Source organism: Mustelus asterias, chromosome 29 (assembly GCF_964213995.1).
Source record: "Mustelus asterias chromosome 29, sMusAst1.hap1.1, whole genome shotgun sequence".
Lineage (NCBI taxonomy): Eukaryota > Metazoa > Chordata > Chondrichthyes > Carcharhiniformes > Triakidae > Mustelus > Mustelus asterias.
In genome coordinates, this window is record NC_135829.1 from 981,098 (window position 1) to 1,006,912 (window position 25,815).

Genomic DNA, 25,815 nt, shown 5'->3' on the forward strand with positions numbered 1-25,815 from the left:
CCATTCCCCCCGTGTACCCCAAATACACCATTCCCCCCGTGTACCCCAAATACACCATTCCCCCTGAACACCCCAAATACACAATTCCCCCGTGTACCCCAAATACACAATTCCCCCCGTGTACCCCAAATACACAATTCCCCCCGTGTACCCCAAATACACAATTCCCCCGTGTACCCCAAATACACCATTCCCCCCGTGTACCCCAAATACACCATTCCCCCCGTGTACACCAAATACACAATTCCCCCCGTGTACACCAAATACACCATTCCCCCGAACACCCCAAATACACCATTCCCCCTGAACACCCCAAATACACAATTCCCCCCGTGTACCCCAAATACACCATTCCTCCCGTGTACCCCAAATACACCATTCCCCCTGAACACCCCAAATACACAATTCCCCCCGTGTACCCCAAATACACAATTCCCCCCGTGTACCCCAAATACACCATTCCCCCTGAACACCCCAAATACACAATTCCCCCCGTGTACCCCAAATTCACCATTCCCCCCGTGTACCCCAAATACACCATTCCCCCCGTGTACCCCTAATACACAATTCCCCCCGTGTACCCCAAATACACAATTCCCCCCGTGTACACCAAATACACCATTCCCCCCGTGTACCCCAAATACACAATTCCCCCCGTGTACCCCAAATACACCATTCCCCCCGTGTACCCCAAATACACCATTCCCCCCGTGTACCCCAAATACACCATTCCCCCTGAACACCCCAAATACACCATTCCCCCCGTGTACCCCAAATACACCATTCCCCCCGTGTACCCCAAATACACCATTCCCCCCGTGTACCCCAAATACACCATTCCCCCTGAACACCCCAAATACACAATTCCCCCCGTGTACCCCAAATACACAATTCCCCCTGAACACCCCAAATACACCATTCCCCCCGTGTACCCCAAATACACCATTCCCCCCATGTACCCCAAATACACCATTCCCCCCGTGTACCCCAAATACACCATTCCCCCCGTGTACACCAAATACACCATTCCCCCTGAACACCCCAAATACACAATTCCCCCCGTGTACCCCAAATACACAATTCCCCCCGTGTACCCCAAATACACCATTCCCCCCGTGTACCCCAAATACACCATTCCCCCCGTGTACCCCAAATACACCATTCCCCCTGAACACCCCAAATACACAATTCCCCCCGTGTACCCCAAATACACAATTCCCCCCGTGTACCCCAAATACACAATTCCCCCCGTGTACCCCAAATACACAATTCCCCCGTGTACCCCAAATACACCATTCCCCCCGTGTACCCCAAATACACCATTCCCCCCGTGTACACCAAATACACAATTCCCCCCGTGTACACCAAATACACCATTCCCCCGAACACCCCAAATACACCATTCCCCCTGAACACCCCAAATACACAATTCCCCCCGTGTACCCCAAATACACCATTCCCCCCGTGTACCCCAAATACACCATTCCCCCTGAACACCCCAAATACACAATTCCCCCCGTGTACCCCAAATACACAATTCCCCCCGTGTACCCCAAATACACCATTCCCCCTGAACACCCCAAATACACAATTCCCCCCGTGTACCCCAAATACACCATTCCCCCCGTGTACCCCAAATTCACCATTCCCCCCGTGTACCCCAAATACACCATTCCCCCCGTGTACCCCTAATACACAATTCCCCCCGTGTACCCCAAATACACAATTCCCCCCGTGTACACCAAATACACCATTCCCCCCGTGTACCCCAAATACACAATTCCCCCCGTGTACCCCAAATACACCATTCCCCCCGTGTACCCCAAATACACCATTCCCCCCGTGTACCCCAAATACACCATTCCCCCTGAACACCCCAAATACACCATTCCCCCCGTGTACCCCAAATACACCATTCCCCCCGTGTACCCCAAATACACCATTCCCCCTGAACACCCCAAATACACCATTCCCCCGAACACCCCAAATACACCATTCTCCCCGTGCACCCCAAATACACCATTCCCCCCGAACACCCCAAATACACCATTCCCCCGTGCACCCCAAATACACCATTCCCCCAAACACCCCAAATACACCATTCCCCCGTGTACCCCAAATACACCATTCCCCCCGTGTACCCCAGATATACCATTCCCCCCGTGTACCCCAAATACACCATTCCCCTTGCACACCCCAAATACACCATTCCCCCGTGTACCCCAAATAAACCATTCCCTCCCATGTATCCCAAATACACCATTCCCCCCCGTGCACCCCAGATACACCATTCCCCCTGAACACCCCAGATACACCATTCCCCCTGAACACCCCAAATACACCATTCCCCCTGAACACCCCAAATACACCATTCCCCCCGTGTACCCCAAATACACCATCCCCCCGTGCACCCCAAATACACCATTCCCCCCGTGTACCCCAAATACACCATTCCCCCTGAACACCCCAAATACGCCATTCCTCCTGAACACCCCAAATACACCATTCCCCCTGAACACCCCAAATACACCATTCCCCCTGAACACCCCAAATACACCATTCCCCCTGAACACCCCAAATACACCATTCCCCCTGAACACCCCAAATACACCATTCCCCCTGAACACCCCAAATACACCATTCCCCCCGTGTACCCCAAATACACCATTCCCCCGTGCACCCCAAATACACCATTCCCCCCCGTGTACCCCAAATACACCATTCCCCCTGAACACCTCAAATACACCATTCCCCCGTGCACCCCAAATACACCATTCCCCCCGTGTACCCCAAATACACCATTCCCCCTGAACACCCCAAATACACCATTCCCCCGTGTACCCCAAATACACCATTCCCCCTGAACACCCCAATTACACCATTCCCCCGTGTACCCCAAATACACCATTCCCCCTGAACACCCCAAATACACCATTCCCCCCGTATACCCCAAATACACCATTCCCCCTGAACACCTCAAATACACCATTCCCCCGAACACCTCAAATACACCATTCCCCCGTGCACCCCAAATACACCATTCCCCCCGTGCACCCCAAATACACCATTCCCCCCGTGTACCCCAAATACACCATTCCCCCCGTGCACCCCAAATACACCATTCCCCCCGTGTACCCCAAATACACCATTCCCCCCGTGTACCCCAAATACACCATTCCCCCCGTGTACCCCAAATACACCATTCCCCCCGTGTACCCCAAATACACCATTCCCCCGAACACCCCAAATACACCATTCCCCCTGAACACCTCAAATACACCATTCCCCCGTGCACCCCAAATACACCATTCCCCCTGAACACCCCAATTACACCATTCCCCCGTGTACCCCAATTACACCATTCCCCCTGAACACCCCAAATACACCATTCCCCCCGTGTACCCCAAATACACCATTCCCCCTGAACACCTCAAATACACCATTCCCCCGAACACCTCAAATACACCATTCCCCCGTGCTCCCCAAATACACCATTCCCCCCGTGCACCCCAAATACACCATTCCCCCCGTGTACCCCAAATACACCATTCCCCCCGTGTACACCAAATACACCATTCCCCCGAACACCCCAAATACACCATTCCCCCTGAACACCCCAAATACACCATTCCCCCTGAACACCCCAAATACACCATTCCCCCTGAACACCCCAAATACACCATTCCCCCTGAACACCCCAAATACACCATTCCCCCTGAACACCCCAAATACACCATTCCCCCTGAACACCCCAAATACACCATTCCCCCCGTGTACCCCAAATACACCATTCCCCCGTGCACCCCAAATACACCATTCCCCCCGTGTACCCCAAATACACCATTCCCCCTGAACACCTCAAATACACCATTCCCCCGTGCACCCCAAATACACCATTCCCCCCGTGTACCCCAAATACACCATTCCCCCGAACACCCCAAATACACCATTCCCCCTGAACACCCCAAATACACCATTCCCCCTGAACACCCCAAATACACCATTCCCCCTGAACACCCCAAATACACCATTCCCCCTGAACACCCCAAATACACCATTCCCCCTGAACACCCCAAATACACCATTCCCCCTGAACACCCCAAATACACCATTCCCCCCGTGTACCCCAAATACACCATTCCCCCGTGCACCCCAAATACACCATTCCCCCCGTGTACCCCAAATACACCATTCCCCCTGAACACCCCAATTACACCATTCCCCCGTGTACCCCAAATACACCATTCCCCCTGAACACCCCAAATACACCATTCCCCCCCGTGTACCCCAAATACACCATTCCCCCTGAACACCTCAAATACACGATTCCCCCGAACACCTCAAATACACCATTCCCCCGTGCACCCCAAATACACCATTCCCCCCGTGCACCCCAAATACACCATTCCCCCCGTGTACCCCAAATACACCATTCCCCCCGTGTACACCAAATACACCATTCCCCCGAACACCCCAAATACACCATTCCCCCTGAACACCTCAAATACACCATTCCCCCGTGCACCCCAAATACACCATTCCCCCCGTGTACCCCAAATACACCATTCCCCCTGAACACCCCAATTACACCATTCCCCCGTGTACCCCAAATACACCATTCCCCCTGAACACCCCAAATACACCATTCCCCCCGTGTACCCCAAATACACCATTCCCCCTGAACACCTCAAATACACCATTCCCCCGAACACCTCAAATACACCATTCCCCCGTGCTCCCCAAATACACCATTCCCCCCGTGCACCCCAAATACACCATTCCCCCCGTGTACCCCAAATACACCATTCCCCCCGTGTACACCAAATACACCATTCCCCCGAACACCCCAAATACACCATTCCCCCTGAACACCTCAAATACACCATTCCCCCGTGCACCCCAAATACACAATTCCCCCCGTGTACCCCAAATACACCATTCCCCCCGTGTACCCCAAATACACCATTCCCCCTGAACACCCCAAATACACAATTCCCCCCGTGTACCCCAAATACACAATTCCCCCCGTGTACCCCAAATACACCATTCCCCCTGAACACCCCAAATACACAATTCCCCCCGTGTACCCCAAATACACCATTCCCCCCGTGTACCCCAAATACACCATTCCCCCCGTGTACCCCAAATACACCATTCCCCCCGTGTACCCCAAATACACAATTCCCCGCGTGTACCCCAAATACACAATTCCCCCCGTGTACACCAAATACACCATTCCCCCCGTGTACCCCAAATACACAATTCCCCCCGTGTACCCCAAATACACCATTCCCCCCGTGTACCCCAAATACACCATTCCCCCCGTGTACCCCAAATACACCATTCCCCCTGAACACCCCAAATACACCATTCCCCCCGTGTACCCCAAATACACCATTCCCCCCGTGTACCCCAAATACACCATTCCCCCTGAACACCCCAAATACACCATTCCCCCGAACACCCCAAATACACCATTCCCCCCGTGCACCCCAAATACACCATTCCCCCCGAACACCCCAAATACACCATTCCCCCGTGCACCCCAAATACACCATTCCCCCAAACACCCCAAATACACCATTCCCCCGTGTACCCCAAATACACCATTCCCCCCGTGTACCCCAGATATACCATTCCCCCCGTGTACCCCAAATACACCATTCCCCTTGCACACCCCAAATACACCATTCCCCCGTGTACCCCAAATAAACCATTCCCTCCCATGTATCCCAAATACACCATTCCCCCCCGTGCACCCCAGATACACCATTCCCCCTGAACACCCCAGATACACCATTCCCCCTGAACACCCCAAATACACCATTCCCCCTGAACACCCCAAATACACCATTCCCCCCGTGTACCCCAAATACACCATCCCCCCGTGCACCCCAAATACACCATTCCCCCCGTGTACCCCAAATACACCATTCCCCCTGAACACCCCAAATACGCCATTCCTCCTGAACACCCCAAATACACCATTCCCCCTGAACACCCCAAATACACCATTCCCCCTGAACACCCCAAATACACCATTCCCCCTGAACACCCCAAATACACCATTCCCCCTGAACACCCCAAATACACCATTCCCCCCGTGTACCCCAAATACACCATTCCCCCGTGCACCCCAAATACACCATTCCCCCCGTGTACCCCAAATACACCATTCCCCCTGAACACCTCAAATACACCATTCCCCCATGCACCCCAAATACACCATTCCCCCCGTGTACCCCAAATACACCATTCCCCCTGAACACCCCAATTACACCATTCCCCCGTGTACCCCAAATACACCATTCCCCCCGTGTACCCCAAATACACCATTCCCCCTGAACACCTCAAATACACCATTCCCCCGAACACCTCAAATACACCATTCCCCCGTGCACCCCAAATACACCATTCCCCCCGTGCACCCCAAATACACCATTCCCCCCGTGTACCCCAAATACACCATTCCCCCCGTGTACACCAAATACACCATTCCCCCGAACACCCCAAATACACCATTCCCCCTGAACACCTCAAATACACCATTCCCCCGTGCACCCCAAATACACCATTCCCCCCGTGTACCCCAAATACACCATTCCCCCTGAACACCCCAAATACACCATTCCCCCGTGTACCCCAAATACACCATTCCCCCTGAACACCTCAAATACACCATTCCCCCGTGCACCCCAAATACACCATTCCCCCCGTGTACCCCAAATACACCATTCCCCCCGTGCACCCCAAATACGCCATTCCCCCTGAACACCCCAATTACACCATTCCCCCGTGTACCCCAAATACACCATTCCCCCTGAACACCCCAAATACACCATTCCCCCCGTGTACCCCAAATACACCATTCCCCCTGAACACCTCAAATACACCATTCCCCCGAACACCTCAAATACACCATTCCCCCCGTGCACCCCAAATACACCATTCCCCCCGTGCACCCCAAATACACCATTCCCCCCGTGTACACCAAATACACCATTCCCCCGAACACCCCAAATACACCATTCCCCCTGAACACCCCAAATACACCATTCCCCCCCGAACAGCCCAAATACACCATTCCCCCCGAACACCCCAAATACACCATTCCCCCGAAACCCCAGATACACCATTCCCCCTGAACACCCCAAATACACCATTCCCCCGAACACCCCAAATACACCATTCCCCCGAACACCCCAAATACACCATTCCCCCTGAACACCCCAGATACACCATTCCCCCGTGCACCCCAAATACACCATCCCCCCATGCACTCCAAATACACCATTCCCCCTGAACACCCCAAATACACCATTCCCCCCGTGTACCCCAAATACACCATTCCCCCTGAACACCCCAAATACACCATTCCCCCCGAACACCCCAAATACACCATTCCCCCTGAACACCCCAAATACACCATTCCCCCGAACACCCCAAATACACCATTCCCCCTGAACACCCCAGATACACCATTCCCCCGTGCACCCCAAATACACCATCCCCCCATGCACTCCAAATACACCATTCCCCCTGAACACCCCAAATACACCATTCCCCCCGTGTACCCCAAATACACCATTCCCCCTGAACACCCCAAATACACCATTCCCCCGTGCACCCCAAATACACCATTCCCCCTGAACACCCCAATTACACCATTCCCCCCGTGTACCCCAAATACACCATTCCCCCTGAACACCCCAAATACACCAGTCCCCCTGAACACCCCAAATACACCATTCCCCCTGAACACCCCAAATACACAATTTCCCCCGTGCACCCCAAATACACAATTTCCCCCGTGCACCCCAAATACACCATTCCCTCTGAACACCCCAAATACACCATTCCCCCGTGTACCCCAAATACACCATTCCCCCCCGTGCACCCCAAATACACAATTTCCCCCGAACACCCCAAATACACCATCCCCCCGTGCACCCCAAATACACCATCCCCCCATGCACTCTGGGCTGAGAGGTGGCAAATGGAGTTTAATGCGGAAAAGTGTGAGGTGATTCACTTTGGAAGGAGTAACAGGAATACAGAGTACTGGGCTAATGGTAAGATACTTGGTAGTGTGGATGAACAGAGGGATCTGGGTGTCCATGTGCATAGATCCCTGAAAGTTGGCACCCAGGTTCATAGGGTTGTTAAGAAGGCGTACAGTGTGTTAGCTTTTATTGGGAGAGGGATTGAGTTTCGGAGCCAGGAGGTCATGCTGCAACTGTACAAAACTCTGGTGCGGCCGCATTTGGAGTATTGCGTACAGTTCTGGTCGCCGTATTATAGGAAAAATGTGGAAGTGTTGGAAAGGGTGCAGAGGAGATTTACCAGGATGTTGCCTGGTATGGTGGGAAAATCATATGAGGAAAGGCTGAGGGGCTTGAGGTTGTTTTCGTTAGAGAGAAGAAGGTTAAGAGGTGACTTAATAGAGGCATACAAGATGATCAGAGGATTAGATAGGGTGGATAGTGAGAGCCTTTTTCCTCGGATAGTGTTGGCTAGCACGAGGGGACATAGCTTTAAATTGAGGGGTGAGAGATATAGGACAGATGTTAGAGGTAGGTTCTTTACTCAGAGAGTAGTAAGGGCGTGGAATGCCCTGCCTGCAGCAGTGGTGGACTCGTCAACGTTGAGAGCGTTCAAGTGGTTATTGGATAAACATATGGATGATATTGGAATAGTGTAGATTAGAGGGGCTTTAGATTGGTTCCACTGGTCAGCGCAACATCGAGGGCCGAAGGGCCTGTACTGCGCTGTAATGTTCTATGTTCTATGTTCTAAATACATAATCCCCCGTGCACCCCAAATATACCATTCCTCCCGAACACCCCAAATACACCATTCCCCCGATGAGATTCCAGCTGGTTCTGTATATACCAACCCTTGAATGGATGCTTACACACACAAGATGGTTGATTTATCCACTGATCCACAAAAATTGAGTGAAAGAATAAAGATCACAGTAAAGGAGTTGAACCTACCTCAGGAAGATAGTTATTGTTAACTGGACCATTGAGGTCGGAGCGCTGCTGCTTCCGGGGCTGCTCTATGTCGGGGGTCCCCTGTCAACACAGAAATAACTCTTTACAACTCCCACCATTTACAACACACTCTCTCTATCTGATCATCCACCCATTTATCTATCCTGCTACTTATCCTCTATCTCTGTGACCATACATTTAAGAAGTCTCACAACACCAGGTTAAAGTCCAACAGGTTTATTTGGTAGCAAATACCATAAGCTTTCGGAGCACTGCTCCTTCGTCAGATGGAGTGGAAATGTGCTCTCAAACAGTGCAAACAGACAAAATCAAGTTGCAGAATACTGATTAGAATGCGAATCCTACAGCCAGCCAGGTCTTAAAGGTACAGACAACGTGGGTGGAGGGAACATTAAACACAGGTTAAAGAAATGTGTATTGTCTCCAGACAGAACAGCTAGTGAGATTCTCCAAGCCCAGGAGGCAAGCTGTGGGGGTTACTGATAATGTGACATAAATCCAACATCCCGGTTTAGGCCGTCCTCATGTGTGCGGAACTTGGCTATCAGATAGCTAAGTTCCGCACACAGGAGGACGGCCTAAACCGGGATGTTGGGTTTATGTCACACTATCAGTAACCCCCACAGCTTGCCTCCTGGACTTGCAGAATCTCACTGGCTGTCCTGTCTGGAGACAATACACATCTCTTTAACCTGTGCTTAATGCTCCCTCCACCCACATTGTCTGTATCTTTAAGACCTGGCTGGTTGTAGGGATTCGCATTCTAATCAGTATTCTGTAACTTGATTTTGTGTCTCTGTGCACTGTTTGAGAGCACATTTCCACTCCATCTGACGAAGGAGCAGCGCTCCGAAAGCTTATGGTATTTGCTACCAAATAAACCTGTTGGACTTTAACCTGGTGTTGTTAAAACTCTTACTGTGTTCACCCCAGTCCAACGCCGGCATCTCCACATCATGCCCATCAAACACTCCCAGGACAGGTACAGCATGGGGTCAGATACAGAGTAAAGTTCCCTCTACACTGTCCCCATCAAACAGTCCCAGGACAGGTACAGCACGGGGTTAGATACGGAGTAAAGCTCTCTCTATACTGTCCCCCATCAAACACTCCCAGGACAGGTAAAGCACGGGGTTAGATATAGAGTAAAGATCCCTCTATACTGTCCCCCATCAAACATTTCCAGGACAGATACAGCACGGAGTTAGATACAGAGTAAAGCTCCCTCTACACTGTCCCCATCAAACACTCCCAGGACAGGTACAGCACGGGGTTACTTACAGAGTAAAGCTCCCTCTACACTGTCCCCCATCAAACACTCCCAGGACAGGTGCAGCACGGGGTTAGATACAGAGTAAAGCTCCCTCTACACTGTCCCCCATCAAACATTTCCAGGACAGGTACAGCACGGGGTTAGATACAGAGTAAAGCTCCCTCTACACTGTCCACATCAAACACTCCCAGGACAGGTGCAGCACGGGGTTAGATATAGAGTAAAACTCCCTCTACACAGTCCCTATCAAACATTCCCAGGACAGGTGCAGCACGGGGTTAGATACAGAGTAAAGCTCCCTCTACACTGTCCCCCATCAAACACTCCCAGGACAGGTGCAGCACGGGGTTAGATACAGAGTAAAGCTCCCTCTACACTGTCCCCCATCAAACATTTCCAGGACAGGTACAGCACGGGGTTAGATACAGAGTAAAGCTCCCTCTACACTGTCCCCCATCAAACATTTCCAGGACAGGTACAGCACGGGGTTAGATACAGAGTAAAGCTCCCTCTACACTGTCCACATCAAACACTCCCAGGACAGGTGCAGCACGGGGTTAGATATAGAGTAAAACTCCCTCTACACAGTCCCTATCAAACATTCCCAGGACAGGTGCAGCACGGGGTTAGATACAGAGTAAAGCTCCCTCTACACTGTCCCCATCAAACACTCCCAGGACAGGTACAGCACGGGGTTAGATACAGAGTAAAGCTCCATCCACACTGTCCCCATCAAACGCTCCCAGGACAGATACAGCACGGGGTTAGATACAGAGTAAAGCTCCCTCTACACTGTCCACATCAAACACTCCCAGGAAAGGTACAGCACGGGGCTAGGTACAGAGTAAAGCTCCCTCTACACTGTCCCATTCAAACACTCCCAGGACAGGTACAGCACGGGGTGAGATACAGAGTGAAGCTCCCTCAAAATTTTCCATCTATGCTGCTTTGATGCTAACATGGAAAGATTGCCCCTGCTGTGTCAGCCATTCCGTGGGTCCCCTGACTCACTGTTAATGTTTGAAACTATCTTGTGCTAAACTCCGCACACTTGTCAGATCTAAGCCTTCCATCTCAGTGTTGGGTCACAACTGCTGAAGTGTAAGGCAGAGGTGAGGATCACCCAGAGAGACTAAGCATTGTGCCAAGGCCACCAGGGAACGCAGTTTCACATTATATTCCAGAAACTGGACTGTACTGAATAATTATGTCCAATCCTTTCCAATAGCTGCCGACAAAACCCTCTGGGGCCAGCCATTTGGTATGAACAGGAACAGTAAAATGTGGGGAACGGTGCCCCCTGATGGCACAGGAGGAACATAGAACATAGAACATAGAAAGCCACAGCACAAACAGGCCCTTCGGCCCACAAGTTGCGCCGATCACATCCCCACCTCTAGGCCTATCTATAGCCCTCAATCCCATTAAATCCCATGTACTCATCCAGAAGTCTCTTAAAAGACCCCAACGAGTTTGCCTCCACCACCACCGACGTCAGCCGATTCCACTCACCCACCACCCTCTGAGTGAAAAACTTACCCCTGACATCTCCTCTGTACCTACCCCCCAGCACCTTAAACCTGTGTCCTCTCGTAGCAACCATTTCAGCCCTTGGAAATAGCCTCTGAGAGTCTACCCTATCCAGACCTCTCAACATCTTGTAAACCTCTATCAGGTCACCTCTCATCCTTCGTCTCTCCAGGGAGAAGAGACCAAGCTCCCTCAACCTATCCTCATAAGGCATGCCCCCCAATCCAGGCAACATCCTTGTAAATCTCCTCTGCACCCTTTCAATGGCTTCAACATCTTTCCTGTAATGAGGTGACCAGAACTGCGCGCAGTACTCCAAGTGGGGTCTAACCAGGATCCTATAAAGCTGCAGCATTATCTCCCGACTCCTAAACTCAATCCCTCGATTAATGAAGGCCAGTACGCCGTACGCCTTCTTGACCGCATCCTCCACCTGCGAGGCCGATTTAAGAGTCCTATGGACCCGGACCCCAAGGTCCTTCTGATCCTCTACACTGCTAAGAATGGTACCCTTCATATTATACTGCTGCTTCATCCCATTGGATCTGCCAAAATGGATCACCACACACTTATCCGGGTTGAAGTCCATCTGCCACTTCTCCGCCCAGTCTTGCATTCTATCTATGTCTCGCTGCAACTTCTGACATCCCTCCAAACTATCCACAACACCACCTACCTTGGTGTCGTCAGCAAACTTACCAACCCATCCCTCCACTTCCTCATCCAGGTCATTTATGAAAATGACAAACAGCAAGGGTCCCAGAACAGATCCCTGGGGCACTCCACTGGTCACTGACCTCCATGCAGAGAAAGACCCCTCCACAGCCACTCTCTGCCTTCTGCAGGCAAGCCAGTTCTGGATCCACAAGGCAACAGCCCCTTGGATCCCATGCCCTCTCACTTTCTCAAGAAGTCTTGCATGGGGGACCTTATCGAACGCCTTGCTGAAGTCCATATAGACCACATCCACCGCTCTTCCTTCGTCAATGTGTTTGGTCACATTTTCAAAGAACTCAACCAGGCTCGTAAGGCACGACCTGCCCTTGACAAAGCCGTGCTGACTACTTTTGATCATACTAAACTTCTCTAGATGATCATAAATCCTGTCTCTCAGGATCCTCTCCATCAACTTACCAACCACTGAGGTTAGACTCACCGGTCGGTAATTTCCCGGGCTGTCCCTGTTCCCTTTCTTGAATATAGGGACCACATCTGCAATCCTCCAATCCTCCGGAATCTCTCCCGTCTCCATCGACGATGCAAAGATCATCGCCAAAGGCTCCGCAATCTCCTCCCTCGCCTCCCACAGTAACCTGGGGTACATCCCATCCGGTCCCGGCGACTTACCAACCTTGATGCCATTCAATAGTTCCAACACATCCTCTTTCTTTATGTCCACATGCTCGATCCTTTCTGTCCACCGCAAACCAGCAGTACAACCACCCAGATCCCTTTCCACCGTGAATACCGAGGTAAAGTATTCATTAAGCAGCTCCGCCATTTCTAACGGTTCCGCACAAACTTTTCCCCCTTCACCTTTTAAGGGTCCTATGCCTTCACATCTCATCCTTTTACTCTTGACATATTTGTAGAAAGCCTTGGGATTCTCCTTAATCTTACCCGCCAAGGCCTTCTCATGACCCCTTCTCGCTCTCCTAATTTCCTTCTTAAGCTCCTTCCTACATCCCGTATACTCCTCTAAATCCTTAACACCTCCTAGCTCTCTGAACCTTCTGTACGCCTCTCTTTTCTTATTCACCAGGTTCATCACAACCTTCGTGCACCACGGTTCCCGTACCCTACCAACACCCCCCTGTCTCATCGGAACGTTGTCATGCAGAGCTCCAGACAAACATTCCTTGAAAATCCTCCACTTTCCTTCGGTACTTTTCCCCAAGAATGCCTCCTTCCAATTTACCCGTCTAATTTCCTCCCTGATGACACTGTATTTCCCTTTACTCCAGAGAAACGCTTTCCTAGCCTGCCTGATCCTATCTCTTTCCAATGCTATCGTGAAGGAGATAGAATTATGATCGCTATCCCCAAGATGCTCACCCACCGAGAGATCCTCCACCTGTCCAGGTTCATTAGCCAGCACCAGATCAAGTACAGCCTCTCCTCTAGTAGGCTTATCCACATACTGTGTCAGGAAACTCTCCTGGACACACCTAACAAACTCCTCTCCATCCAAACCCCTAGCCCTAGGGATATTCCAATCTATGTTTGGGAAATTAAAATCTCCCATCACGACAACTCTGTTATTCCTACATCTCTCCAGGATCTGTTTCCCCATCTGCTCCTCAACATCTCTGTTACTATTGGGCGGCCTATAGAAAACACCCAGCAACGTTACCGACCCCTTCCTGTTCCTAAGTGAGTGAAATAACAGCAACAAACCGAGGATCGAACACATTCAACTACACAAGACAAGACTGAGGGACAGAGGGAGTGTCATGTTATATCCCTTTAAATATCCGGAATTAAGCGGTATTTGCTGCCTCTCTAAATGTTATTGAATATGGGATGAATGTTTAAAATATTAATTATGTTCCAGATTTTATATTACTGATATATTAAATACCTGTCTTTATTTCAATATCTGTTAATACCACTGATTTGTTAAACTGTTCACTCTCTCTGAAATGTACAAGCTCCAACTTCATATATTAAGTAACTTGCATCATTTTCTATCTGCCACAATAATTATAAAGAGACGTGAGAACGTTCACTTGTTTGTTTGAATACATCACAGCTGAATTGCTTCCTCACAGAAATCTCTCTTGGTTAACGTTGCTCTGATTTCTGAGCCCCACAGCACAGGGCAGCTAGAGAGTGACCAGCAACCCATTCCTCATCCCTGCCAAGTTAACAGGAATCTGAGAAATTCCTCAAGCAGGATTTCTGCTCCTGATCCCTATTCAGTGTTCCCTGCAAGGTGTGTGGTGTGGAATGAAGTGTAGGATCCTACCTTCCACAGTTGAATAGCCTGCCAACACTATCCGTTCATACTGAACAATTATTTTAATATTCATTCATGGGATATGGGCGTCGCTGGCTAGCCGGCATTTATTGCAGATGACACTAAGATTGGTGGCATAGTGGATAGTGAAGAAAGTTATCTCCAATTGCAACGGGATCTTGATCAATTGGGCCAGTGGGCTGACGAATGGCAGATGGAGTTTAATTTAGACAAATGCGAGGTGATGCATTTTGGTAGATTGAACCAGGGCAGGACTTACTCAGTTAATGGTAGGACGTTGGGGAGAGTTACAGAACAAAGAGATCTAGGGGTACATGTTCATAGCTCCTTGAAAGTGGAGTCACAGGTGGACAGTGTGGTGAAGGCGGCATTCAGCACGCTTGGTTTCATCGGTCAGAACATTGAATACAGGAGTTGGGACATCTTGTTGAAGTTGTACAAGACATTGGTAAGGCCACACTTGGAATACTGTGTGCAATTCTGGTCACCCTATTATAGAAAGAATATTATTATACTAGAAAGAGTGCAGAAAAGATTTATTAGGGTGCTACTGGGACTTGATGGATTGAGTTATAAGGAGAGGCTGGATAGACTGGGACCCTTTTCTCTGGAGCGTAGGAGGCTGAGGGATGATCTTATAGAGGTCTATAAAATAATGAGGGGCACAGATCAGCTCGATAGTCAATATCTTTTCCCAAAGGTAGGGGAGTGTAAAACTAGAGGGCAGAGGTTTAAGGTGAGAGGGGAGAGATACAAAAGTATCCAGAGGGGCAATTTTTTTCACACAGAGGGTGGTGTCTGGAACAAGCTGCCAGAGGTAGTAGTAGAGGCGGGTACAATTTTGTCTTTTAAAAAGCATTTAGATAGTTACATGGATAAAATGGGTATAGAGGGATATGGGCCAAATGCGGGCAATTGGGATTAGCTTAGGGGTTTTAAAAAAAAGGGCGGTTTGGACAAGTTGGGCCGAAGGGCCTGTTTCCATGCTGTAAACCTCTATGACACTATGACTCCATAAGAGGAACCCTCACCCTGAGGGTGTTTAAGAGTGAACCACACTGCTGTGGCTCTGGAGTCACATGTAGGCCAGTTTGGGTAAGGACAGCAGATTTCCTTCTCTAAAGGACATTAATTTTTCCAACAATCGACAATGGTTTCATGGTCACTAGGCTTTTATTTCCAAATGTTTTTATTGAATTCAAATTTCACCATCTGCTGTGGTGGGATTTGAACCCAGTCCTCAGAACATTACCCTGGGACTCTGGATTACTAGTCCAGTGACAATCCCACTACGCCACAGCCTCCCCTAATTGGGAGAGATACTGGAAATGAAAAGGTCAGTTCCTGGGGGGGGGGGGGGGGGGGGCTCTAGAACATTCAAGAGAGGAAGGGAAGGAATGATTTTGATCTTGAGGAAGTGTTGATGGTGGCAGCGTGTACCTGCCCAGAGTTCCATTGCTTGTGTTCCTCAGCGGCTCTCAGACTGGGCTTGTCACTGCAGGGAGTCTCGCCACCTTTTCCATCGCTGGCTGCTGCCTGGCAGAGTCTGGGTCGACCCTCCCCTCTCCCGTGGCAGACAGCCAGGTTTCTGTCTAACTTCCCCTTCACAGCCTCCTCCAGATTCTGCTCTCCAACACTGTTCAAGCTGCTCAAACTCATACTCATTTTGATTTCAGCTACAATCTGATCAATATCCTCCTCTGCATCTTCTGCGTCTGCTTCATATTTGCTGCCTTGGTGCCGGGATGTCTGAGGGGACTGGGTGACATGCTCGGAGGGTGAATACTCCTGAGGGGTTCCTTCACTGCTGACTTCAGTGTGGGCTACAGTACAGTCCGTTTCCCCAAGTTGACCATCCCTGTCACAACCATGGTCTTCAGATTCTTCAGTCGTCACTTGGGAGAGCCCGTTCGATTCTGCCCAGGCCTCTTCTACAGCTTCCTGGCAGTCATCAGCTGCTGCTGCAGATATAGCCTGAGTTCTGTAGCCCTCTCCGATGCACCCTATGTCTTCCAGATAACTGTCTTCCTCAGGACAGTATCTAATATAATAAGTCACGCCTTCCTCCTCCTCGGGTAGACCTTCATCGTAATCTTCCTCTTCCTCAGATGTATTGTTTACATAGTCGGAGCTCGAGTCACCGTCCCCTGGGTTGTCGCAGAGATTGGTATTCACAGCAATTGGAGAGGATTCCTTGCCATCCTCCTGCCAATCTTCAGAGGGCTGATGTTTTGGTTCCTCCTGGCAGTGAGGGGGAGTGGAGCAACGACCCACCCCAGCTTCCAGCGGGCTGCTTGCCATCATCACCAGCTCCAGCCGGTTCTAACTGCCGTCCCGTCACATTCCAGTCCTGGTTCAGAGAGTTATTCTGTGGAAAACAGAAAGGTATCAGCGCAAAACAACAACAAACACTTTGATGCCTTCACATTGTAAAACGTGGGAAATAGAGACACCCAGAACAACATTATAACACATACCATTCCGGGACATTTGTGAAGACAAAATATTCATTATCAGGATCTCCACTGCTGCCTTTCATTGTGGGCTACCCAATCCCCCTCCTCATCAACCAGCCAAACCCCTCCTTTCACAGTAAACTATTTCATTCTATTGTCTCCTTCAGGCACTGACTCTCACTGGGGTACAGGTCCCACACACACTGACTCTCACAGGGGTACAGGTCCCACACACACTGACTCTCACTGGGGTATGGGTCCCACACACACTGACTCTCACAAGGGTACAAGTCCCACACACACTGACTCTCACTGGGGTACAGGTTCCACACACACTGACTCTCACTGGGGTACGGGTGCCACACACACTGACTCTCACTGGGGTACAGGTCCCACACACACTGACTCTCACTGGGGTACAGGTTCCACACACACTGACTCTCACTGGGGTACGGGTTCCACACACACTGACTCTCACTGGGGTACGGGTCCCACACACACTGACTCTCACTGGGGTACAGGTTCCACACACACTGACTCTCACTGGGGTACGGGTCCCACACACACTGACTCTCACTGGGGTACGGGTTCCACACACACTGACTCTCACTGGGGTACAGGTTCCACACACACTGACTCTCACTGGGGTACGGGTTCCACACACACTGACTCTCACTGGGGTACAGGTCCCACACACGCTGACTCTCACTGGGGTACGGGTCCCACACACACTGACTCTCACTGGGGTACAGACCCCACACACACTGACTCTCACTGGGGTACGGGTTCCACACACACTGACTCTCACTGGGGTACGGGTTCCACACACACTGACTCTCACTGGGGTACAGGTCCCACACACACTGACTCTCACTGGGGTACGGGTCCCACACACACTGACTCTCACTGGGGTACGGGTTCCACACACACTGACTCTCACTGGGGTACAGGTTCCACACACACTGACTCTCACTGGGGTACGGGTTCCACACACACTGACTCTCACTGGGGTACAGGTCCCACACACACTGACTCTCACTGGGGTACGGGTCCCACACACACTGACTCTCACTGGGGTACGGGTCCCACACACACTGACTCTCACTGGGGTACGGGTCCCACACACACTGACTCTCACTGGGGTACGGGTCCCACACACACTGACTCTCACTGGGGTACAGGTCCCACACACACTGACTCTCACTGGGGTACGGGTCCCACACACACTGACTCTCACTGGGGTACGGGTCCCACACACACTGACTCTCACTGGGGTACGGGTCCCACACACACTGACTCTCACTGGGGTACGGGTCCCACACACACTGACTCTCACTGGGGTACGGGTTCCACACACACTGACTCTCACTGGGGTACGGGATACACACACACTGACTCTCACTGGGGTACGGGTCCCACACACACTGACTCTCACTGGGGTACGGGTTCCACACACACTGACTCTCACTGGGGTACGGGTCCCACACACACTGACTCTCACTGGGGTACAGGTCCCACACACACTGACTCTCACTGGGGTATGGGTCCCACACACACTGACTCTCACTGGGGTACGGGTTCCACACAGACTGACTCCCACTGGGGTACGGGTTCCACACACACTGACTCTCACTGGGGTACGGGTTCCACACACACTGACTCTCACTGGGGTACGGGTCCCACACACACTGACTCTCACTGGGGTACGGGTCGCACACACACTGACTCTCACTGGGGTACGGGTCGCACACACACTGACTCTCACTGGGGTACGGGTCCCACACACACTGACTCTCACTGGGGTACGGGTTCCACACACACTGACTCTCACTGGGGTACGGGTCCCACACACACTGACTCTCACTGGGGTACGGGTTCCACACACACTGACTCTCACTGGGGTACGGGTTCCACACACACTGACTCTCACTGGGGTACGGGTTCCACACACACTGACTCTCACTGGGGTACGGGCCCCACACACACTGACTCTCACTGGGGTATGGGTTCCACACACACTGACTCTCACTGGGGTACGGGTTCCACACACACTGACTCTCACTGGGGTATGGGTTCCACACACACTGACTCTCACTGGGGTACGGGCCCCACACACACTGACTCTCACTGGGGTATGGGTTCCACACACACTGACTCTCACTGGGGTACGGGTCCCACACACACTGACTCTCACTGGGGTACGGGTCCCACACACACTGACTCTCACTGGGGTACGGGTTCCACACACACTGACTCTCACTGGGGTACGGGTTCCACACACACTGACTCTCACTGGGGTACGGGATACACACACACTGACTCTCACTGGGGTACAGGTCCCACACACACTGACTCTCACTGGGGTACGGGTCCCACACACACTGACTCTCACTGGGGTACGGGTTCCACACACACTGACTCTCACTGGGGTACGGGTTCCACACACACTGACTCTCACTGGGGTACAGGTTCCACACACACTGACTCTCATTGGGGTACGGGTCCCACACACACTGACTCTCATTGGGGTACGGGTTCCACACACACTGACTCTCACTGGGGTACAGGTCCCACACACACTGACTCTCACTGGGGTACGGGTCCCACACACACTGACTCTCACTGGGGTACGGGTTCCACACACACTGACTCTCACTGGGGTACGGGTCCCACACACACTGACTCTCATTGGGGTACGGGTTCCACACACACTGACTCTCACTGGGGTACAGGACCCACACACACTGACTCTCACTGGGGTACAGGTCCCACACACACTGACTCTCACTGGGGTACAGGTTCCACACACACTGACTCTCACTGGGGTACGGGTCCCACACACACTGACTCTCACTGGGGTTCGGGTTCCACACACACTGACTCTCACTGGGTATGGGTTCCATACACACTGACTCTCACTGGGGTACGGGTTCCACACACACTGACTCTCACTGGGTATGGGTTCCATACACACTGACTCTCACTGGGGTACGGGTTCCACACACACTGACTCTCACTGGGTATGGGTTCCATACACACTGACTCTCACTGGGGTATGGGTTCCACACACACTGACTCTCACTGGGTACGGGTTCCACACACACTGACTCTCACTGGGGTACGGGTTCCACACACACTGACTCTCACTGGGTATGGGTTCCACACACACTGACTCTCACCGGGGTACGGGTTCCACACACACTGACTCTCACTGGGGTACGGGTTCCACACACACTGACTCTCACTAGGGTACGGGTTCCACACACACTGACTCTCACCGGGGTACGGGTTCCACACACACTGACTCTCACTGGGGTACGGGTTCCACACACACTGACTCTCACTGGGTATGGGTTCCACACACACTGACTCTCACCGGGGTACGGGTTCCACACACACTGACTCTCACTGGGTATGGGTCCCACACACACTGACTCTCACCGGGGTACGGGTTCCACACACACTGACTCCCACCGGGGTACGGGTTCCACACACACTGACTCCCACCGGGGTACGGGTTCCACACACACTGACTCCCACCGGGGTACGGGTTCCACACACACTGACTCTCACTGGGGTACGGGTCCCACACACACTGACTCTCACTGGGGTACGGGTCCCACACACACTGACTCTCATTGGGGTACGGGTTCCACACACACTGACTCTCACTGGGGTATGGGATACACACACACCGTCTCTCACTGGGGTACCGGTTCCACACACACCGACTCTCACTGGGGTACGGGTTCCACACACACTGACTCTCACTGGGGTACGGGATACACACACACCGACTCTCACTGGGGTACGGGTCCCACACACACTGACTCTCACTGGGGTACTGGTTCAACACACACTGACTCTCACTGGGGTATGGGTCCCACACACACTGACTCTCACTGAGGTATGGGTCCCACACACACTGACTCTCACTGGGGTACGGGTCCCACATATACTGGCTCTCACTGGGGTATGGGTTCCACACACACTGACTCTCACTGGGTATGGGTTCCATACACACTGACTCTCACTGGGGTACAGGTTCCACACAAACTGACTCTTCCTGTGGTATGGTTTCCACACAAACTGACTCTCACTGAGGTACGGGTTCCACACACACTGACTCTCGCTGGGGTATGGGTTCCATACACACTGACTCCCACCGGGGTACGGGTTCCACACACACTGACTCTCACTGGGGTACGGGACCCACACACACTGACTCTCACTGGGTACGGTTTCCACACACACTGACTCTCACTGGGGTTCGGGTTCCACACACACTGACTCCCACCGGGGTACGGGTTCCACACACACTGACTCCCACCGGGGTACGGGTTCCACACACACTGACTCCCACCGGGGTACGGGTTCCACACACACTGACTCTCACTGGGTATGGGTTCCATACACACTGACTCTCACTGGGGTACGGGTTCCACACACACTGACTCTCACTGGGTATGGGTTCCATACACACTGACTCTCACTGGGGTACGGGTTCCACACACACTGACTCTCACTGGGTACGGGTTCCACACACACTGACTCTCACTGGGGTACGGGTTCCACACACACTGACTCTCACTGGGTATGGGTTCCACACACACTGACTCTCACAGGGGTACGGGTTCCACACACACTGACTCTCACTGGGGTACGGGTTCCACACACACTGACTCTCACTAGGGTACGGGTTCCACACACACTGACTCTCACCGGGGTACGGGTTCCACACACACTGACTCTCACTGGGGTACGGGTTCCACACACACTGACTCTCACTGGGTATGGGTTCCACACACACTGACTCTCACCGGGGTACGGGTTCCACACACACTGACTCTCACTGGGTATGGGTCCCACACACACTGACTCTCACCGGGGTACGGGTTCCACACACACTGACTCCCACCGGGGTACGGGTTCCACACACACTGACTCCCACCGGGGTACGGGTTCCACACACACTGACTCTCACTGGGGTACGGGTTCCACACACACTGACTCTCACCGGGGTACGGGTTCCACACAAACTGACTCAATCAAATTTGCTCTTGGATTATGGGTCAGATCTCTTTCTAAAGCCTGGTCTTTCAGTTGCAAAAGTCTGAAGCTGGTCTAATACTGGCCTTTAATGGTGCAGTCTCCAACTGAAGATTTTTGAAACCAGTTCTTTGAGCTGCTGTTAAATGTATTCTCTTCCATGGAAGCTCTAATCATTGGGTTTGTGGGTGGGCTACTAAACAATAAGCCTCTTCTCCACTTGTCCTTTTACTGGGTTCAGTCATCCTATAGATGCCTTAGATTTGCTGCTCAGCTCACCCAGTTTCTGTCCTGCCCAACCTTAATTGTCCCCAAAAGGAGGCCTTGAGTTGCTTTCTTCAACCACAGCAACCTGTGTGATGTCAGTACACTCTTACCCTTTCTAAAGTGTGGTGACCAGAACTGGATACAATACTCTAGTTGTGGCCATATCAGAGTTTTATGAAGGTACAGCATTATTTCCCTGATTTTGTACTTAACACCTCAAACCCAAGACCCCATATTTACTGATTGCTTTTTCAATAGGTCCTGCCACCTTCAAAGATCGATGCACATAAACCCTCAGCTACTTCACACCCTGCATATTCTTTAAAACTATGCCATTAAGTACAGTTTGCCTCTCCCTATGCCTTCTGCTAAATGCATCACATTACACAGCTCTGTGTTGTGTGTCCAATCTTCTATCAACACCCTGTTTTAGTTGATTAATATCACCCTCACCATTTGCCACACCTCCACTTTCACAGCATCTGCAAACTTTGACATTTTTCCAACAGAAAAATAATTAATAAAAGTTAAATAAGAGCAGCGATCCTGGCACTGACCCCAGGAGAACACCACTGGCTACCGTCCCTCAATCTGAAAAACAGCCAATTTCTTTTATCCATGTTGACACTCACTATCCTATTCTGAACCACAATTTTGTTAACCAGCCTTTCATGTGGTAAATGATCAACCCTTTCATAAAATCCATATAGACTGCATCCACCACATTCCCTTCATCAACCTCCTCTGTCCTTTATCAAAACATTCAATTACGTTAACCAAGCACAATCTGCCTTTTACAAATCCATGCTGACTCTCCTTAATTAACATCAGGGTGGCACAGTGGTTAGCACTGCTGCCTCACAGCGCCAGGGACCCGGGTTCGATTCCCGGCTTGCGTCACTGTCTGCGAGGAGTTTGCACGTTCTCCCCGTGTCCGCGTGGGTTGCCTCCAGGTGCTCTAGTTTCCTCCCACAGTCTGAAAGATGTACTGATTAGATACATTGGCCATGCTAAATTGCCCCTTAGTGACCCGAACAGGTGTTGGAGTGTGGCGACTAGGGGATTTTCACAGTAACTTCATCGCAGTGTTAATATAAGCATACTTGTGACTAATAAATAAACTTTACTTTAAAACTCAAGCCTGTCCAAGTGCCTGTTTCTAAGCTCTTACCCAGCACTGATATTGAATTGACCAGACTAGTTCTTGGGATGCTCCTCAATCCTTTCTTGAACAAGATGTCACATTTATCCAATCTTCTGGCACCTCCTTAACACCAAGGGAAGATTATGGCAAGCTCTGCCTTCACATCTTTTAACAACCTGGGATGCAGAATTTCAGGAGGTGACTTATCCATCCTCAGCACAGTCAGCCTGTCCAGTTAACCGTGCCTGTTAATGTACACCCCAGCCATTACCCAAACCATCTCTGCTTCTAATGATACTTTGTTAGCCTTTGCTTCCTTGGTAAACACTCAGTACTCAAGCATCCAGTCTTGCTCTGTGCCACTCAGCATATTTCATCCACTTTGCCTCAAATCTGCCTCTTATTTCCCATTGACTATTTATGTTCACAGTGCAGTGCCACTCTCTGTCAATCTCTACAGTCCAGAGCCCAGAGTTCAAAGCTAATGCCAATTAATTTCCATTGTCCAGGGCTCGAGCCCAGAGCCTCTGCCCGGCTCAGCCTGCTCCCCTCTGCAGCTTGGCCTCGCTGTCCAATAGTACAGCACTCCCTCAGCACTGACCCTCTGACAGTGCGGCACTCCCTCAGCACTGACCCTCTGACAGTGCAGCACTCCCTCAGCACTGACCCTCTGACAGTGCGTCACTCCCTCAGTACTGACCCTCTGACAGTGCAGCACTCCCTCAGCACTGACCCTCTGAAAGTGCGGCACTCCCTCAGTACTGTCCCTCTGACAGTGCGGCACTCCCTCAGTACTGACCCTCTGACAGTGCGGCACTCCCTCAGTACTGACCCTCTGACAGTGCGGCACTCCCTCAGCACTGACCCTTTAGCAGAGCAGCACTCCCTCAGTACTGACCCTCTGACAGTGCGGCACTCCCTCAGCACTGACCCTCTGACAGTGCAGCACTCCCTCAGTACTGACCCTCTGACAGTGCGGCACTCCCTCACTACTGACCCTCTGACAGTGCGGCACTCCCTCAGTACTGACCCTGACAGTGCGGCACTCCCTCAGTACTGACACCCTGACAGTGCGGCACTCCCTCAGTACTGACCCTCTGACAGTGCGGCACTTCCTCAGTACTGACCCTCTGACAGTGCAGCACTCCCTCAGTACTGACACCCTGACAGTGCGGCACTCCCTCAGTACTGATCCTCTGACAGTGCGGCACTTCCTCAGTACTGACCCTCTGACAGTGCGGCACTCCCTCAGCTCTGACCCTCTGACAGTGCGGCACTCCCTCAGTACTGACCCTCTGACAGTGCGGCACTCCCTCAGCACTGACCCTCTGACAGTGCAGCACTCCCTCAGTACTGACCCTCTGACAGTGCGGCACTCCCTCAGTACTGACCCTCTGACAGTGCGGCACTCCCTCAGCACTGACCCTCTGAAAGTGCAGCACTCCCTCAGCACTGACCCTCTGACAGTGCGGCACTCCCTCAGCACTGACCCTCTGACAGTGCAGCACTCCCTCAGTACTGACCCTCTGACAGTGCGGCACTCCCTCACTACTGACCCTCTGACAGTGCAGCACTCCCTCAGTACTGACATCCTGACAGTGCGGCACTCCCTCAGTACTGACCCTCTGACAGTGCGGCACTCCCTCAGCACTGACCCTCTGACAGTGCGGCACTCCCTCAGTACTGACCCTCTGACAGTGCGGCACTCCCTCAGTACTGACCCTCTGACACTGCGGCACTCCCTCAGTACTGACCCTCTGACAGTGCGGTACTCCCTCAGTACTGACCCTCTGACAGTGCGGCACTTCCTCAGTACTGACCCTCTGACAGTGCGGCACTCCCTCAGTACTGACCCTCTGACAGTGCGGCACTCCCTCAGTACTGACCCTCTGACACTGCGGCACTTCCTCAGTACTGACCCTCTGACAGTGCGGTACTCCCTCAGTACTGACCCTCTGACAGTGCGGCACTCCCTCAGTACTGACCCTCTGACAGTGCGGCACTCCCTCAGTACTGCACCGAGTTGGGCTGGATTTGGTCAGAGAATGGGGGACAGGTGGCCTTTGATGCCACAATGTTTTCCGGCCAGGGCTAAGGGT

General features: G+C 51.8%; 1 protein-coding gene across 1 annotated transcript in view; it reads right to left on the reverse strand.

Annotated features, from left to right (window-relative positions):
- apba2b (amyloid beta (A4) precursor protein-binding, family A, member 2b) overlaps positions 1-25,815 on the reverse strand; it is a 114,527-nt gene that overhangs the window by 47,078 nt on the left and 41,634 nt on the right. The window contains exons 2-3 of the mRNA XM_078199874.1: positions 16,241-17,168; positions 8,997-9,077 (exon numbers count right to left, since the gene is read on the reverse strand). Of these exons, the coding sequence (XP_078056000.1) occupies positions 8,997-9,077; positions 16,241-17,104 (945 nt within the window). The 5' untranslated portion in view covers positions 17,105-17,168. The remainder of the gene's footprint in view (positions 1-8,996; positions 9,078-16,240; positions 17,169-25,815) is intronic.